The sequence below is a fragment of the Vicugna pacos genome, chromosome 27 (genome assembly GCF_048564905.1).
Source record: "Vicugna pacos chromosome 27, VicPac4, whole genome shotgun sequence".
NCBI classification, from domain to species: Eukaryota; Metazoa; Chordata; class Mammalia; order Artiodactyla; family Camelidae; genus Vicugna; species Vicugna pacos.
In genome coordinates, this window is record NC_133013.1 from 19,443,793 (window position 1) to 19,462,129 (window position 18,337).

Here is an 18,337-nt window from a genome sequence, read left to right on the forward strand (position 1 = left end):
GAGTATAGCATAGCATCAGTCTCTAGCTCAATTTTTGGTTAATAAGTAGGTAATTTCCCCCAATATCAATCTTTGTGGAATAGTCAACCTTTTCCTATTAGTTTGTGATTCTTTCTTTATATACTAATTTTTATATCCACTAAAGACTTTTTGTTCCCATATATAAATGTATCATAATTTATTAATCTGTTTATTGACCTTTATAACAGAATGATCTCATTTTTATTGTAGCTTTAATTTCTGGCAGAGCAACCCTCTTATACTTCTTTTAAACATTTTTTGAGCTAATCTCTCTTATTTATGCCTCTTGTTCAGAATCATTGTTTGAATTTTTCCAAACTCCCAAGTACCATTGATTTTTACCCTGTATCTTTATATTCACCATTTTTAAAAACCACATTTAAAAAAAAGTGATGAATTATTTTTAATAAGATCAAAAGCCTATTAAATCCTTTCATGGAAGACTAGTCAGATTTGAATTTTGAATTGTCTTTTAGTAGAATTTGCTAGATATATATTTTTAAACAGCTTTATTGAGGTATAATTTATATACCAATAACATTCGCCTGTTTAAAGTGTCCAATTCAATATATACAACTCAGAGTTGTGCAGCCATCATCACAATCCGGTTTTAAAACATTTCCATCACCTTAAAAATATCCTTGTTCCTTTATGCAGTTAATTCTTGTTCCAACCCCAGACCCAGGCAACCACTAATCAGCTTTCTGTCTCTATACTGTTGGTACTTTGAGATTGCATTAAATAGAAGAATTAATTTGGAAAAATCATTATCTTAACATTAGCTTTCTTTCTTTCTTTACTTCCATTATTCAGGCCTTCTTTCTTATTTCTTTTTAAGTTCTGTTATTTTCTTCATATGGGTCCAGCATATATCTTGTTAGCATTAGATATTTTAAGGGTCTCTGTGTCTGGGATATAATACTGCTGCTGCCCTACTCTGTCCTGATTTCCTTTCCTGGAAATAAGGGTTATCTCTGGCAGCTCAAGTTAGGCTTCCATTTTGGTTATAAATGAGGAGCAGATGATAAAACTGAGGCCTCTTGGGTTGTGAAGAATGCCCAGAGACCCTCTCCTTGAGCCCAGCCATGCTATTCAGGGAGCACTTTCCCTGGGCAGAAGCAGACTTGCCTAAAGGCACTTGGGAATGGGAACTGGCCTTCAATGCCCTCAAAGCTTGCTTTTTGTACCCTACTTTGAGATCTTCTCTGAGACTGGTTCAGATCTCTGGACATGAGGTGCAGGGGCTTGGGGATGTGGTGGAACACCCCATCTGCTCAGATACTCCTAGCGGACAGTATAGGCATGAGAGAGCACGGCTGAATGCCATAAGCCCTCAGAATGTCTCTTCTTGAGAAATCCTTTAAGTCCTGAGGATGATCATCTCAAGATGTGGGAACATCCCTCTTATAATTAGGGCTCTTTGATTTTCCGGAAATACATGAATATAAGTGTTTTCTGGCAGCTGTTGAGGGGGAGGGCTTGAAGAGAGAGATGATCTTTGCCTTAAGGAATTACCCAATGAATCAAGGGTATTAGACTTAACACCAAATCATAAGTGCAAAGAGGCTGTGGTGAAAGTTAATGCAGGAGGTGTTCAGGGAGGGAGGGTTAGGTGATCTGCCTTCATAAGGGGAGGCATTAGTATGAACAGAGAGAGCTCTAGGAGAAGTCCTTTAGATCAGGCTTGAGAGATAGGAAAGCGGTCTCCTGTTAGTGACAGTAGTGGTAGCAGAAGCCACGGAGATCTAAAACTTTGACAGAGGAGAATCCGCCCCCACCCCCTTCAGAGGAGCTGGGATCAATCCTGTTGCTTTTTCTCTCTCCTGGGTATTCTTCTGTGGCCCAAGACACCAGCTCATGTGTGAAAGTATGTGACAGAGGGGTAAATGAAGCCCCATCCATCTGGCCAGAGGACTGACTGGAAAAGTGAATCCTAGGGACCCAGAAAGTAAAGGGTAGATCATGGGGAGGAAGAAGTTTACGAAAGTGACTTGATAAGCTGTTTATAAATTCCTGGGCTTATTCCCAAGCTGTGTGTGGATCTGGTTCTGAACATCGTATTAAGAACTTTGAGAAAAGAACTGAGACCATCATTCAAGTCCCAGACTGGCCACCGGGTGGCACACATATAGGACAGATCTGATAGCACTGCAAAGATTTTGAAAATGGAACTGACATTGAAACTACAAACTCAGAAGGTTGAACAGAACTTGCAGACTGAACACAACCAGGTAGATTGCTAAGTCAAAAATATTAATACTCTTCATAGGATTTATACAGGAGAACAGATCTCATAATATTCAGAATGTCCAGGATATAGTAAGTATTACTTAGCATATGAGAAAATCAGGAAAATTTCAACTTGCATGTGAAAAGGCAGTTAATGTCAAGATGGCAGAGATGTTGGAATTATCTGACTTTAAAGCAGCTACTACAAAAAAGTGACAAAAAGTAAGGGTGAACACTCTGGAAATAAATGGAAAGATAAAGTCTTGGCAAAGAAATACAAGATATAAAGGATCAAGTGTTAATTTTAGAACTGAAGAATACAATAATTGAAATAAGAAGATTTGCTGGTTGGCAAGATGCAGAATGAAGACGACAGAGGAAAGTCAATGCACTTGACTTTTAATTTTAATAATCAGAAGTATTCAATTTGAATAATAGAAAGAGAAATGATCAGAACCTCAGGGAATCTGTGGTGGAATATAAAAATGTCTAACATTCATGTCACTGGATACCCAGAAGAAGAGGAGAGAGGGAATGTGGTACAGAAAAAAATATGTAAAGAAATAATGTCTGAAAACTTCCCAAATTTGGCAAAAGACACAAACTTACAGATCAAGAAGTTCAGCAGATAGGAAACAGCCATGGAATTCCATGCCAAGAAACATTATAGTCAAATTGCTAAGAACTAAAGACAACAATAACAACAAAATCTTGCAAATAGAGAAAAAACAATGCACTATTTATAGGGATACAACTCAAATGACTGCAGGTTTCTCATCAGAAACAATGGAGGTTAAAAAAGAAGTAAAATAGGAAGTGAAACTATAATACATTAAAATTTTGGATGCTGCCAAATCAGTGTCTTAAGGGAAATTTATAGCATTAAATATTAAAAAAGAAGAAAGATCTCAAATCAATAATCTAAACTCTCATATTGAGAAAATAGAAAAAGAAGAACAAAATAAACCCAAAGCAAGCAGAAGGAAGGAAACAATAAAGAAAAGAGCAGAAAACAATGAAATTGAAAACAGAAAAACTAGGAAAAAAATAAACTAAGCCAAAATCTTGTTATTTGAAAAGATCAATAATATTGATAAACCTCTAGCAAGACTCAAAAAAAAAAAGAAAAAGAAAAAGAAAAGAAAGAAGACAGAAATTACTTGTACTCAGAATGAAAGAGGAGCTTGATTGTGATCATTTCACAGTATATACCAAAACATCAAGTTGTACACTTTAAGTGCATACTATTTTATTTGTCAATTACATCTCAAAGTTTTTTTTTAAAAAATGAATGAAAGGGAATATCACTAGAGACCCTGCAAACATTAATAGAATAATAGAAGACTACTATGAAGAAAAAAAAACAACACACTCAAGTTCAACAACTTAGATTAAATAAAACAATTCTTTAAAAAACACAAACTTCTAAAACTCTTGCAAAAATTAAAGAAGATAATTTGAATAAGCCTATAACTGTTAAAGAAATTGAATTTGTCTTTTAAAATCTTCCCCCTAAAATCTTTAGGGCCAGATGGTTTCACCGGGAAATTATACCACACATTTAAAGATGACAAAGCCTCAGTTTGAGCCCTGGAAGTAAATTCCAGGTCTTGACACTGCCCGGCTTCATCCCTATTAAGCCCCTGGTTTTGTCTCCTGCCCCCCTAAACCAGCACTCCAGGGCCATGCCCTCTTAGAGGGTTACAAGCCATAGTATTTGTCATTAAGTGGTTTATTCCTGTGAACCTCCTATGTGCCTCAGAACCTAACAATGTTCTTCGTAATGAAAAAATCTCGCAGAGAACCAGGAGGTTCACCCCAGCTCACACAATTTTTATTTTTAAGAAATACGTGACATTTCTCCTTATCTCTTTACATAGTTCCAGATGCAGACACACACCCAATAGTGTTTAGAGGGATCAGCCTTTGTAGAAGTGTTCAGAAAGTATTCAACCAATCATTCACCACTATATACCAAGTCTAACCCTGAGCCTGTGCTGGGCCCTTCTGGGAGGGGAAGAGTTCACAGGTTAGCAGGTGACACATGCATGAAACAACTGCCACACAGAATGAGGGTATAATGATGGAATTAGGTACATTTGTCATGAGTACCTAGGATAGGAAGCCACTTACATTTTGGGAAGTGGAGGAGGGAATTCAGAAGTCTTCAAAGAAGAGAAGAAACTTGAGTGAAGCCTTAGGAAAGAGGAGTCCTCCAGGTGATTGATGAGAAGGCTGAGAACGTCCAGCAGAGAAAAAAACAAACTGGTTACAAAATAGCGCAGTAGTCAGTATGGTAAGTTAGTGTTGTTGGATGGAGGGACCCAGGAGATAAACCTGGAGAGACAGACCTGAGACCCTTGCTGAAGGACGGGCCTCACTGATCACACAAGGGTCTATTTACTTATTTATTTTCATTCTTCATTTAATTTTGTTGAATATGTGTCATAGGCACATGCTATAAAATTCAAAAAGTATGAAAAACATTTACAGAATATTAAAATTTTCCCTCTTTCTCTACAACCACCACCCCATTCCTCTTCCTAAATTCAGTTGCTGTAACTGGTGTCTTGAGGATTCTTCCAGAGCTATTTTCTGTGCATTTACAATTATGTGTGTGTGTCTGTATTTTCCACACAGAGGTGGCATATGATACTTTCTATCCTGTACCTTAATTTTTTATTTGGATATTTACTTTATTTGGGATGTGGATATACCGTAATTCACTGGATCAGTCTTATATTGATATAGTTCAGATAATTTCTAGTCTTTTCCTATTATAAACTATGCTGCAGTGAATATCCTTTTATATATATCCTTGTACATGAAAACACATCTATAGGATAAATTCCTAGGAATGGAATTGTTGGGTCAAAGAGTGTAAGCATTTTTAATTTTACTAGATAATGCCAAATTCCTGTCCATAGAGGCTTTGCAGATGTCTGTTTCCCCATACCCTGGCCAGCAGAGAGTGTTCTTAAATTTTTTGCTCTTTTAGGCTGGGGCTTTTAGGCTTTATCTTGTAAGTGATGATAAGCCACTGAAAGGCTTTTAAGCAGGGGAGTGTCACAATCAGATTTATATTTTGGAAAGATCACTTGAGCGGCAGTGAGGATACAGTTTTCGTAGAGGCAAGATGAGAGTCATGGATACCAATTAGGAGGCTTTACTGTAGTCCAAGCAAGACAGAATTGTCGGCAGCTTAGATTAGGCTGTTGGCAGTGGAGACAGAGAGAAGGGAATGGATATTGAGATTCTGAAGAAGTAGATTCAGTAGGATTCAGGGACTGCTTTGTCTTGGGGTGAGGGGGAATGAAGATAGCTTTTATCAAAAGTTCTGTTCACATGAGTCTTGTGAGCAAAGTCAGCATTTTCTTTGTAAATTTATAGCTTTCACGTCCATATTAATATTTCCTAATCCTAGAATATGAGAAGTTAACAGAAGGTGCTATTATATTACTAAGTGCTGTTTACTGGCTCCAAGGCATTTTTGTCTGTTCATATCTTACTGGCTGTCAGAGAAGTTGGAGGAGCGTTTTTTTAACATACTTCAGTCAGTCAGACTTACATTTGATGGCTCCTGATATTCACCAAGCTCTTCTATTTTTCTTATATTTGTACCATTCATTCAAAATTCCATATTCAGTAAAATAACTTTAAATTCTATACTTAATTTAAATATAATTTAATTGTATATTAGTCTTTCATTATATGATCTGTTTACTTTGGTTTTGTGTGTGGTTCTTCTTATACTTAGAAATATTTGTGTGTAGTAATTTATAATTTAAATTTTATAAAATATCAGTTATTTTATGTGTTGTGTCAATGTCTTTTAATTTTTTATGATGAGCAATGTTAAAGTGTTTCCACCACCTCCCTACCTTTTTTCCCTTTCATTTTCTATCTCCTATTAGCCCAAAGTTTTATTTCTAAGGGACTGTCTGTATAGTTAAATATCCTGTCTTTCTGTTACCTGGGTTTTTAGCTTTGAGTCATCCTTTGATTGCAGGCTTGTATAAGTGATACAATCTAGGCACTTAACTCCACTTGTCACCTCCCTCCCCTTCCCATTCTGTGCTACTTATATCATTTCTGCATTGTCAGGGCATAAACACTGACGTTCTGATCTACCACTCTAAACTTTTTTGATTTTAGTCTTGGTTCTATGGTTAAGTATTTAATGCTTACCATCAGTTCTTTTGCCTTGATTTCCCTGACCATCTTTTGGTTGACCCAAGTTTATTCTCCAGTAGTTTTTCCCTCCAGGGCCACAGGAATAACATTCCTTAAGTCCTGTATGTATAAAAACAATTTTCTTAACAATTTTCAGGAAGTTTCTTCAGGAGTGTATTTTTGCTGTTTTTTGAGATCTGTTTCTGGCAGGCTGTTCTGCTTTTCTTCCCCTGACTCCATTGGACACCTCTCTTATGTGTCTTCTGTTTGACTTCCACCCAGTGCTCCATGATCCTACAGCTCTTGCAATCTCCCAGAGTTTCATCTGTCTGCTTTTGGCAGCTCTTACCCATTTTTTTTTCCCCTGGAGACTGTGGGTTTTATTTGCCTCCAGGTTCACTAACAATGGAATTTGCTCTGTTTTTTCTTGTTTATTTGTTGGTTTTGATTATATCCAAGAGGAAAAGAGGCAAATTACTGTTTTATGCCAGTATGTTTAGACAGGAAGTCCTTTAATTATATTTAAATGCATGATGTTATAGTATAACAGCAAAGGACATGGGATTTGAAGCTAGACACACCTGGCTTCTAAGCTAAACTCTACCACCTTATCATCTGATAATGGGCAAATAACATTCCTTCTTTGACCACTGGTGTTCTCATCTCTAAAATAGAGATAATTCTCATATTGTTGTGAGGAGTAAGTGAGGTTTATATATAAAATAAATAGAGGCCTAACATAGTATTTTGCAAATAGTGGGTGTTCAGAGGGGTAATGTTACAATGTTTCATTGATGTCCTGGCATAGGTGTCATTCATAATTCCTTTAACCCTCTCAGTTTGAATGGCATTGTGTAATTACCATTCACTCAATGTGAATGGTGGATGCTGTCACTGATGCTGTCAAGGAGACCCTTTGGCATTCTCCCACTTCACCCGTAATTCTGTGCAGGGCAATTAGTGCCACAAGAAGGGGACAGATTGATACTCAGAAGCCTTAGGGAGAGACACTGTCCTCCAAGTGGCAGGGGTGAGGGGTGGGATAGAACTGGAGCAGGTCTTTCAGGCAAGGCAGGATTCCTTGAGGTAGAGGTGGGAAGGGGCAGAGCTAGATCTGGATTTTGGATATTCCCTGGTCTAGATCCTGGGATCAGGGATTGGGGTGGGTGGGCTTGGGATTTTGTTACCCCTAGCAGGCCTGAGAAACCACGTAGCAGGATTCTGGTCATGGCAGTTCTGGATGAGGTCAGAGGGGGCTGGGATGCTGGATTGGAAGGAGATCCTAAGGCACATATAGTTAAGTTTTTGCTTTTGTCCATATGTTTTCAGGTCCAGGAGTCCCAGGCAACCATGGCTCCTGCCATATCATCCAGCAACAGCTCTGATACAGTCCCTGCTGGGTGCAGCACCTCCAGAAGTCAGGGCATCATTGAGCCCATGGACACAGAATCCCAGGAGGATAGGAGAACATCTGCTGATCAGAAAACTGGAGGCAAGAAGATTACAGAGGTGGATAGGAAGATGCAGGTGCATGGGAGGACACAGGGAGACAGAACACAAACAACCCAGAGGACACAGGCAGATAGGAAGATGCAGGTGGACGTTGTGACCCAAGAAAGTGAGAGGTCAGAGTCAGACAGGAATTCCCAGAAGGATGTGGTGGCACAAGAAAGGGTGGGGACACAGACAGATGAGAGGACACAGGCAGACAGGAAGACACAGGCAGATGAGATGATGCAGGAAGACAGACGAGTGCAGGAAGACAAGAGGACACAGTCAGCGGGGAGCACTCCCACAGCCGTGAAAGGTCAGTCAGAGAAGGAATCGTTGACCAATCTCAGCCCGCGGTCCAGAGCCCTGGAACACCCACCTTCAGAGGATCCTGGGTCTCCTCAGACTACTGAATGTTTTGAACAGACCCCAGAAGAATTCTCTGTCCCAGACAAACCTGGTTTTCTGCTCAGATCTGACAAGGCAGCAAGAACAGCCCCGGGGAACCATGAGAAAGCTGTGCTGGGTCCCCTGGCAGGGGGCCTCCCACTCCGGGCACAGCTGCCTCCTGAGGGTAGTTTGGAGCAGATGGGAGAAGAGAGATGTGGAGGGCCGAAGTGGTCAGGTCAAGAGAAGGACAAGCCAGAAAAGGACCTGTTCCAGGGCCCCAAGGAGGAGCAACGGGAAGAAGTGCTGTCTGTGGACTGGGGTGGCTGTCCTCCAGCTGGCCTGAGCCCGCAGGTGCCCCCTCCACCCTCCGTTCCTGGGACTAGCTTGACTGATCATTCACAGCAGGGGCTGCCTGGCACCCCAACTTCTCCCCAAGTGAGTGCAACTGCCTTCCTGCCCTCAGGGAACCAGGCCTTGCCGAGTTCTGCCCCTGGACTGCACCTGGGGCCAGGGACCCCCACCCAGAGTCACCCACCAGAAACCATGGCAGCAAACACTGAGGGGGCCTGTGCCAAGGTGCCAGATGTGGAAGGGAGGACTTCAGGTCCCCGGACCTGTGACCCTGGCCTCATAGATTCCCTGAAGAACTACTTGCTCCTGCTGCTAAAGCTATCCAGCTCAGAGATGAGTGGAGGGGGCACAGAGTCCCAGGGGGAAGCTGCCATTGGGGGTCTGGTGCCCTCGCCTACACTGATCCCTACTGTGGAAGTGGCCGGTCTGAGTCCACGGACATCGAGGCGCATCCTGGAGCGTGTGGAGAACAACCATCTGGTGCAGAGTGCGCAGACCCTGCTCCTGAGCCCCTGTACCTCCCGCCGCCTCACCGGCCTCCTGGACCGCGAGGTGCAGGCCGGCCGTCAGGCCCTGGCTGCTGCCCGACGCCCTGGCCCCAGCCCCCTCTCCGTCCCTGCCATTGTGGTAGGTGAAGAGGAAGGGCCTGGGCTGGCCTCAGAAGGATCCAGTGAGGGTGAGGGAGAGGTTTCCCTTGAGAGGCCTGGCCTCCTGGGGACCTCCCAGGAGAGTAGCATGGGTGGGCCGCTGAGGGAGGTGGGTGGGCAGGCAGCCCCTGGGCAGGGAGTGCTGTCAGCAGAGAGCAGAGCCCAGGAGGCCTTCCAAGAGAAGGAGGCCCCAGGGGAAGCTCTGACAGGTCTCCCTGCAGCTACACCTGAGGAACTGGCTTTGGGGGCCCGGAGGAAGAGATTCCTCCCTAAGGTCAGAGCAGCAGGAGAAGGGGAGGCAACTAAGCCTGAAGAAAGGGAAAGCCCCTCGGTTTCCCCCCGGGGGCACAGGAAGGGCCTTGCACCTGGGTCCCCAGGGACTCCAGGGCGGGAGAAACGCTCCCCTACTCAGGGCAGAAAGGCAGGCATGCTGGAGGTGCCGCGGGCAGAGGAGGACCCAGCAGCAGGAGACCTAAGCTCCAGCCCCAACAAGGCCAGCAGTCCAGATGCAGAGCTGGCCCAGGATGAAGGCAAGCAAGATACTCTGGCCAAGCCGAGGAAAGCCAAAGACCTGCTGAAAGGTGAGCAGCGGAAGGGACGGGTACCGCTTCATGGAAGTGGGCTGCCCAGAAGAGGACACTGCTGGGGTGACACGTGCCCGCTAGGGGTTTACAGTGTTTCTTCATGAAGGTATCCTTGTGTAATAATCCCACAGGCTTTGGAATCAGAAAGGCCCAGTTCTTGTCCTGGCTCTGCCTCTTGAGCTGGTAACGGTACCAACTTGGTAACATTGTGAGGGTTAAATGGGAGAGAATAAATTAAGTATTTAGCACAGGGCCTGGCTTCCATAGCATTCTGTCTCTGTCATCATCACCACCACTGTAGTCCCCTCTCTGCAGACTTGTCCCAGTACAGAGCGGTACAGACAGTATTCAAGTGCAGCTTCCTAGAGTCAGGAGCCTAGACTGCAAATTGAAGTTCCTCTCTTGACTGCTGTCTGTGTCCTCAGCTGTGAGGTTCTCCCTGGCCTGGAGTCGGGGTACAGTAGTGGGTTCTTTCTAGATAAGATGTGTGTTTTGAAGTCAGGGCAAAAGCCTCAGAGATACAGGCAGGGCTGTGAAGTAATGGGCTTGTGTGGAGACTTGAATCCTATTTTCTCTCTGCCTGTGCCACCAAGGACACACAGGGAAGCAGGGTAGGAGCAGAGAGGGCATGAGATGGAGGGAAAGTAGCTTGTCCCTCTTAACTGTCCTGCTCCCAGCCCCACAGGTGATCCGGAAGATTCGGGTAGAGCAGTTTCCTGATACCTCGGGCAGCCTGAAGCTCTGGTGCCAGTTTTTCAACATTCTTAGTGACTCAGTCTTGACCTGGGCCAAGGATCAGCGCCCAGTGGGCGAGGTGAGCAGGAGGTAAGCCATCTAGATACCACCTCCACCTGACCTGGCTCCCTAATTAATTACCGTAATAAGAATACTGGGGGCATTGTCCTAACCCTTTGGATGTGTCACCTCATTTCTCCCTCACAATAACCCCCTGAAGGAGATTCTGATATTCCCATGGTAGAGAGGAGAAAACTGAGACTCAGAGGTAGTGAGTCACTTGCCCAAAGTCACACAGCAGGTGAGTGTCAGGATTGCAAACCTGACCGTGATCAGCTCTTGACCCCACTACCTCACGCCACCTGCCCAGAGCTCTCAGAGCCGGGGTTCACAGCAGCCTCTGAGAGCGGGGCCTGCAGAGCCTCAGGACCACAGTCTGGTCCTGGGCTATGCCCTGGTGTTCTCACGGGAAGGGTCTCCAATCTGCAGTGCAGGGGATGAGGGGCCAGCGGCCTTGGCCATCGTGCAGGCGTCCCCCGTAGACTGTGGCGTGTATCGATGCACCATCCACAATGAGCATGGCTCGGCCTCCACTGACTTCTGCCTCAGCCCCGAGGGTGAGTGTGACCCCCCACGCCCTCCTCCCCCCTCCCCCAGGGCTCTGCCCAGCCTGGCTGCTGAGTGGAGGGTGGAAACAGTCACCTTTGCTGCGATGGAGCTCTCTCTGGGCAGACCAGCCTGAGGGCAGTTGCTTTCTCTTCTTTTTCTCTCCATAGTGCTGTCAGGATTCATCTCCAGAGAAGAAGGTCAAGGTATGGTGCCCCTCATGGGGAAGAATGGGTGGGCTTTTGTCTCTACCCCTGCTGTCTGCAGGGAGTTCTCTAAAGACTGGGAATCTGTTCCAAATGGCATGTTTGTCTCCACATACAGCTACATTTGCCCCTAGTTAAGATATGACTTATGGAGGAGGAAGGAGGAAGACTGCTGTTTCAGAAGACTGTGGGGAAGAAGTGGCTAAGGGGCCATCCCACAGGAGCTAATTCAGCTGTGCCCTTTGCCCATGTCAGAGCCCTTGGTCAAGGGCAGGACTGGCCACTGGGTGCTTCCTGACCTACCAGCTCCCTTCCTGGAGTTCCTCACAGTGGCCTGTGGACTCTTGCATTCAATTCACATAGGGAGGCTGCTAAAAATGCAGTATCTTGAGCCCTACTGCAGATATTCGTAATCACAATCTCTGGAGAAAGACCTAACACAGTTGCATTTTCCATAGACTCCCTGGTGATTGTGATATGCCCCAAAGCATTTTAAAGGCTCAAATATTAGAGAAATTATCTAATATTTGTTCAGTTATCAAATCAAATTTAATCAATATCAAATATAGCCTCACACCTCAAAAACTTAGTAATAATACTTTATTATCATCAGATTTCCCCAACTATCTCATAAGTGTTGGTTTATTTGAATTAGGAACCACTCATCGCTTTTGGCTGACATACCTCTTAAATCTATCAAATGTTGCTCCTTCTTCATTTGTTTTCCTTCCTTGCCATTTATTTGTTGAAGGCACTTGATTTTCTTACATTTGGGGTTTTGTTGATTTTATCACCATTTAACATGTTCATTAATGTGCTTCCTCTAAATTGGTAATTAGCTTGAGGGGCTTGCTCTGATTCAGGTGTAAATTTTGGGGGCAAGAACACTTCACAGGTGTGCTGTGTATTTCCTTTTACATCCTATCTGGAGGCACATGGTATCTGATTGTTTTAGTAATGTTAAGATTGATCAGATGTTTTCTGCCTGATCCATCCCTTTTAAATTTAAAAAAAATTGTACCTGATACAACCTCTCTCCTTATCTAGGGATTGTAGCAGTCACTGATTATCACCTAAATCCAGTATTTCATTAAGGTTTGCAACATGGAGTGTTTTAATTCTGTCATTACTTCTTTATTCATTAGCTGAAGTTTTTCAGTAAAGAAATGGTTATTTGGTAACCCTTATTATATATAGGTCCAACAGAAGATGAGGGATAAATACTTTCTTTTCTTCCTTGCTAGTTTTCAGAATAGTGAGTTGGTGCCCTAGAATCTTCCAGAGGTCACCAATGAGGGTTTTTTTAGGTGAGGGTAAGGGTTTTTTTTTACTTACAATTATGAAAGTATGAATTTTTAACAAAACATTGCAGTGTTTTGTTGTTGTTGTTAAAATTATCTCTCTCTCTCTCTCTCTTTTTTTTTTTATTTTGGCAAATGGAAGCCCCTTCAGGTTGGCTCCTGTGTCCTTTTGATAAGCCTCCAATCATTTTTGGTAGCTTTCTTGCTTTATGGTCCAGCAAGATGTTTCAGGTCAATCCAAGACACTTCCTGCCCTAGAACTGGAATCAACCATCTCTTTAGGGAATTCTGGTTCCTTTTAGTGGAAAATGGTATTTAGTGATCACAATTTGAGCACTGGGAGTGCTCACTGCTACTGGATTGATCATGTAAACTTTTTGTTTCAGTCAAACATGTTGGTTGAGAAGGAGGCATTTATTCATTTGATCAAAACAACAGATTAAAAAACAAAGTAATTTTGATATTCTGTATTGATTGTTACTTCGTCAGAAAACCCCTGTCTTCCACAGACACTGGCTGAGCACTTACTGTGTGATAGGCACACACAAGCAGTGTTGAATGACAGGGGTTGTATCAGATACACTTTCTGCCCTCAGGAGCTCACAGTCCAGTGAGGGTGCACACCCAAAGAGCAGTAATGGACAGAGACTGAGTGTCCCAGAGTAGTTGAGTGGGAGACTGTTTCAGCCTTTTCCTGCCCTGCGTACCCACATCAGTCTGGTGGGAGCTTCTAGTTTTCCACATTTCTCCTGTTTCCCTCCAGTTGGAGAAGAGATTGAGATGACCCCCATGGTGTTTGCTAAGGGTCTGGCTGACTCTGGCTGCTGGGGGGACAAGCTCTTTGGGCGCCTGGTGAGTGAGGAGCTGAGAGAGGGTGGACATGGGTATGGCCTTCGGAAGGCCTCCCAGGCCAAGGTCATCTATGGGCTGGAACCTATCTTCGAGTCGGGCCGCACGTGCATCATCAAGGTGTCCAGCCTGCTCGTGTTTGGGCCCAGCAGTGAGACTTCTCTCCTCGGCAGAAACTATGACGTCACCATCCAGGTACTATGTCCATCCCACTGCCCCATCCTTCCACTGTCTTATCCATCTCCTTTCCCAGCCTGGGTGCTACTGAGAAGCCCAATATGGAGGCAGAAGCCATCTGAATCTCAGCTTTATGAGGCCCCTGGGATAGGCCTTGAGGAGAGCCTGAGATGTAGCATAGGCTACACCTTTGGGGCCATAGTTTTCAAACTATAGTTTTGCAGCAGAAAGCTTTCCCACTGCCCTCAAATATGTCTTGCACAGAAGCCTTATATGTGAGATAAAAGACGAGTGACTGTGAGTGGGGTGGGTGTCTTGCTTTCCACAGCATGGCCCCTGGGGCACAGCACCTCTCACTTGGGCTCCAGGAAATATACTTTGGAAACCACTTTGAGAACAAGTCCAAATCCTCTTGTTTTGCAAGTGAGAAAAATGAGGTGCAGTATAGGGAGGAGGGAAGGAGTGAACCCCACCTCTCCCAGGGCTGGAATCCTCCTTGAAGCCTCTAGCAGATGGCCCTCCCATTTAGAGCAAGGCATGATAGAGAACAGGGCAGCTTCCTTGCTGAGCGGAGTCGGTTCTCTTTAATCCACAGGGGTGCAAGATCCAGAACATGAGTCGGGAGTACTGCAAAATCTTTGCAGCTGAAGCCCGGGCGGCGCCTGGCTTTGGGGAGGTGCCTGAGTAAGTGCACAGTGACGGGGGCATGCAGTGCACAGACCTGTTGACTTCAGCTTCTGTAAAGAGCTGTGATTTTACAGCCTCCCCAGGGCATCCTGACTTATGGCCATGTGCAAACGGGCCCCCAGCTAACCCCGTGCTCAGTTGGATGGTTCCACAAAGTCTAGGAATAGAGACCTCAGGATTCACTGCCCACTTTAGGAAAGCCTCTGCTCTGGTCTTCAGTCTCTTCTCACTCACCCTAATTCCCCATCCCCTTGCCCAGTTTTTGCTGATTGCAGAGGTTGGGCACAGCAGGTTCTGGGCCTCTCTGGAGGTGATGGGGTGGGCTAAAGCTTCTGGGCAAACTGGTCAGGACTCTAATGTGGTAGGTGGGCAGAGTCAGTGTGGATTTTTGCAGGAGTCAGCTATAAATGGTAATTGTTTCCATTTTGAGACTTGAAGGTCAACTCTTGAGTGTTAGGGTCTAGCTGACATTGAGCACAGTCTTGCTCAATCTTCTCTAGATCTATTCCTTTCTGTTTGGCACATACAGGCCTCAGTCCCTCACCCAAGCACAGAGGCCTCCTGGGGCCATAGCAAGGTGTAGTTCTAATGCCCCTGACCTCAGAGAACAGACAGGGCTCTGAAGCCAGTGACCTCCCTTTTCTTTACTGAACTCAGGGTAGAAGCCCCCTCCCTTGCTGTCCTTCAGGCTCAGAGCTGAGAGTTCCGTTCTTGGAAGGGCCTTCCTGTTGGATCCAAGAGTATAGAGTTGAGGTGGAGGGAGGAGCTCTCTGGGGCCACGCTTCCAGCTCACTGCAGGGTGACACTGTGTTTAGGATCATCCCACTGTATCTGATCTACCGGCCTGCGAACAATATCCCATACGCTACTCTGGAGGAGGACCTGGGGAAGCCTCTGGAGTCTTTCTGCTCCCGGGAATGGGGCTGTGCTGCGGCTCCAGCAGCACCTAGCAGCTCTGAGGCTGTGCAGAAATGTCAGACCTTCCAGCACTGGCTGTATCTGTGGACAAACGGCAGCTTCCTCGTCACAGATCTGGCAGGTACGAGGGTGTGAGGGTGTGCACGTACATGTGTAGGGGAGCACGCGGAGGGGCAGCGCCACAGTGCCCGTTGGCTAGTCTGCAACACACTTCCGCACGTATTCTCTCCGGCTTTCACAGTAACCTTGTAAAGTGGGTTGGACAGGAACCACTTTGTATGCAACCTTATTACAGACCAGGGCCTCATGTAACCCAGTCTAACTGCAGTTGTGTTTGAAGGAGTGCACTCAAGGCTCCACTTACAATCAAAAAGGAATTTATTTCAAAGAACATTACATGGAATCTAATTCAATCATCACAACCATCTGTTCAAACTCTCCCTTCTCCTCCTCCCCACAGCTCTGCTCTGAACTTTCTTACCCTTCATACTCACCAAACTCTCTCTTCCATCTTCGCACACATAGCTTTACTGTCTCCTCCTTCCCCACTCCCTACTCCATCTTTGGTAGCTTTTATGGAAACAAATGTAGTCTCTCTTGCTTCTTTTTATGTATTTCTATTTCTCCCATTACTCAGATTCTCCCCAACAAAGGAAGGCCAGCAAGCATGAATTCACCTTCCTTCTTTGACCAGTCCCAGAACTGGGCAGGGGAGAGGAAAAGATAAAATTCTCTCTGCAGTGGGAGGAATAGAATGCTGGGACTATCACACATTATTATGTCTTGTCCCTGATATAAATAAGTGAGAAAACTAAGGACCAGAGCTAGGATACTGGCTTAAATGTGCTTTTCATTAGGGTGAAACTGTACAATGAATATTGGATATATAACTCTATATATTGCAGGGAGAGGGTAGCTAGTAACACATTAAACCATTATCACTCACTGTTTGTTAACTCATAAAATTTTCCTTCCTTTTTTCCTTTCTTCCTTCCGTCCATCTATCCATCCAACATTACTAAATATTGGGAAAATAAAAAGGTGAAGTAAGACTAGCTGTTGTCCTCGAGAAGCTATGATAAGTATACCAGTTTCTGAAATGAGATGGTAACACAATATAGCAGAAAGTTTTGGGAGTCAAAAAAATTCAGGTCTTGGTCTCATTGTTTTCTAGCTGGGTCTCTATTTTAGAGAAGAAAACTAGCTCAGACAGGTTAGGTCACTTAATCTCTCTGCACTTCCATTTCCTTTTCCTCTGTAGGAATAATAATATCTTCCCTGCCTATCTCTCAGACTTGTTATGAAGATTAAATGAGGCTGTGTTTGTGAAAGCCTTCTGCAAACCAAAACTCTGTGCAAATATAAGGGATCAGAATTACTATAATGCAAAATGGGATGTGATAAATGCTGAAAAAGAAATGACAAAGAAATTCATGTTTCTTGCAAAACTACTGTGTTTCAGACACTAAGGTAGAGTCCTACACATATTGTGATCATTTCAATACCCCTGCAAGACGGGCAGTATTATCCCCACTCTTACAGTTGAGGATTAGAGATAGTCAGTGGACCGGCCAAGTACACACAGCTCCATAATGACAGAGCTGAAATGTAAATCCAGGTCTGCCTGTTCTCAAGCCCACATTTGTGCCCCTCTATCATCCACTGGTACTCAGCCCCGTTAGTGAGAGGTAGGCCCCTGGAGGAACACAACTGGACAGTGTGCCAGTGAGGAAAGAGAGTCACAGGCCTAATGCATGAAGGCTAAGATGCTGGGGAAGACTGGCTGGGGTGGGAAACGTTTCCTCCATCACCATTTGCCTGGCTCTATTCTTCCAGTGCTGTCTTGACCTGGGAGCCCGTCTGGGCTTCTGGGAGTGCTTACTTGCTGCCTTTATGAGTATGTGGAAGCCAGTCTTACCCAGTGTTACATTTCTGCTGGCCCAGCCCTGATGTACCTTCACTTTCTCTTTTTTGCCCAGATGGGCTAATCTAAGAAGAAGGAGAAAGTTTTAGCTCAAAGTCAGAGGCCAGCCCAGTTTGTGACCTACTCTCATTCAGTCAAGGCAGGATTGCAAAGCTGGAAGTGTTTTGGATCTAGGAGTAAGAAAATTGAACTTTGTTTCACAGCGGCCATTGCACAGTCAGTGCTCAATCATTTTTTAAATTTTTTTTAACATTTTTTAATTGAGGTATAGTCATTTTACTATGTTATGTCAATTTCCAGTGTAGAGTGCAATTTTTCAGTTATACATGAACATACATATATTCATTGTTGCGTTTTTTTCGCTGTGAGCAATTATCAAATTAATAAATAAATGTGACTTTGCTCCAGTTGCTTAACTTTGAGTCTATCTACTCACATGTGAAAATGGGAATATTGTTATTACCAATAATACAGAGATACCCACATTTCCCATGAGACAGACCAGTGGTGACGCCCAGTGAAAGGGTACCTGAAGATGTGCCCTGAAATCTGGCACGTTCCCGTCTAAAGCGATACCCATCTTGGACACGTGGGGTCCCTAAAACTGGCCCAGGCTGCCATCAATTCCCAACTCTCTCTCTTTTCAGGGGTTGACTGGAAGATGACTGATGTGCAGATTGCTACCAAACTGCGAGGGTGAGTGCTTTTGGGGGACAGAGTGCCCTCTGAGAATCTACTCAGGGCGTAAAAGCTCAAAGTTCTTCTGATTCTCCATCCCTGAGATGCTGGGCCTGTGGCCAAATGGTCCCAGTTGCACTGTGGCCATGTAGTAAAGTCGCAGGGCCCACTGATCCCCACCCGCTGTGCCCTGGACCCCAGGTGTGGACCAGCAGCTCTTGACACCCACACGCAGGACCCCATGCAGTCCTGGGCTTTCAGTGTATCTGCTCCTCTTCCTTCTCACTGTGAAAGGTCATCATGATGCAGAGGAGCAGGGGCCCTGTGAGTAGAGTGGTGACCGGGAATCTGCTCTACTTTATATTAATAA

The 18,337-nt window shown here is 44.6% G+C and overlaps 1 protein-coding gene across 3 annotated transcripts in view; it reads left to right on the forward strand.

Annotated features, from left to right (window-relative positions):
• The window catches only part of ALPK3 (alpha kinase 3), a 47,545-nt gene that overhangs the window by 23,483 nt on the left and 5,725 nt on the right, over nt 1-18,337 (forward strand). For all 3 annotated transcript variants that reach the window (XM_072950826.1, XM_072950827.1, XM_072950828.1), the window contains 8 exons: nt 7,753-9,883; nt 10,564-10,711; nt 11,111-11,238; nt 11,398-11,433; nt 13,498-13,778; nt 14,356-14,444; nt 15,263-15,486; nt 17,937-17,985. In XM_072950826.1, coding sequence (XP_072806927.1) covers nt 7,753-9,883; nt 10,564-10,711; nt 11,111-11,238; nt 11,398-11,433; nt 13,498-13,778; nt 14,356-14,444; nt 15,263-15,486; nt 17,937-17,985 — 3,086 coding nt within the window. The remainder of the gene's footprint in view (nt 1-7,752; nt 9,884-10,563; nt 10,712-11,110; nt 11,239-11,397; nt 11,434-13,497; nt 13,779-14,355; nt 14,445-15,262; nt 15,487-17,936; nt 17,986-18,337) is intronic.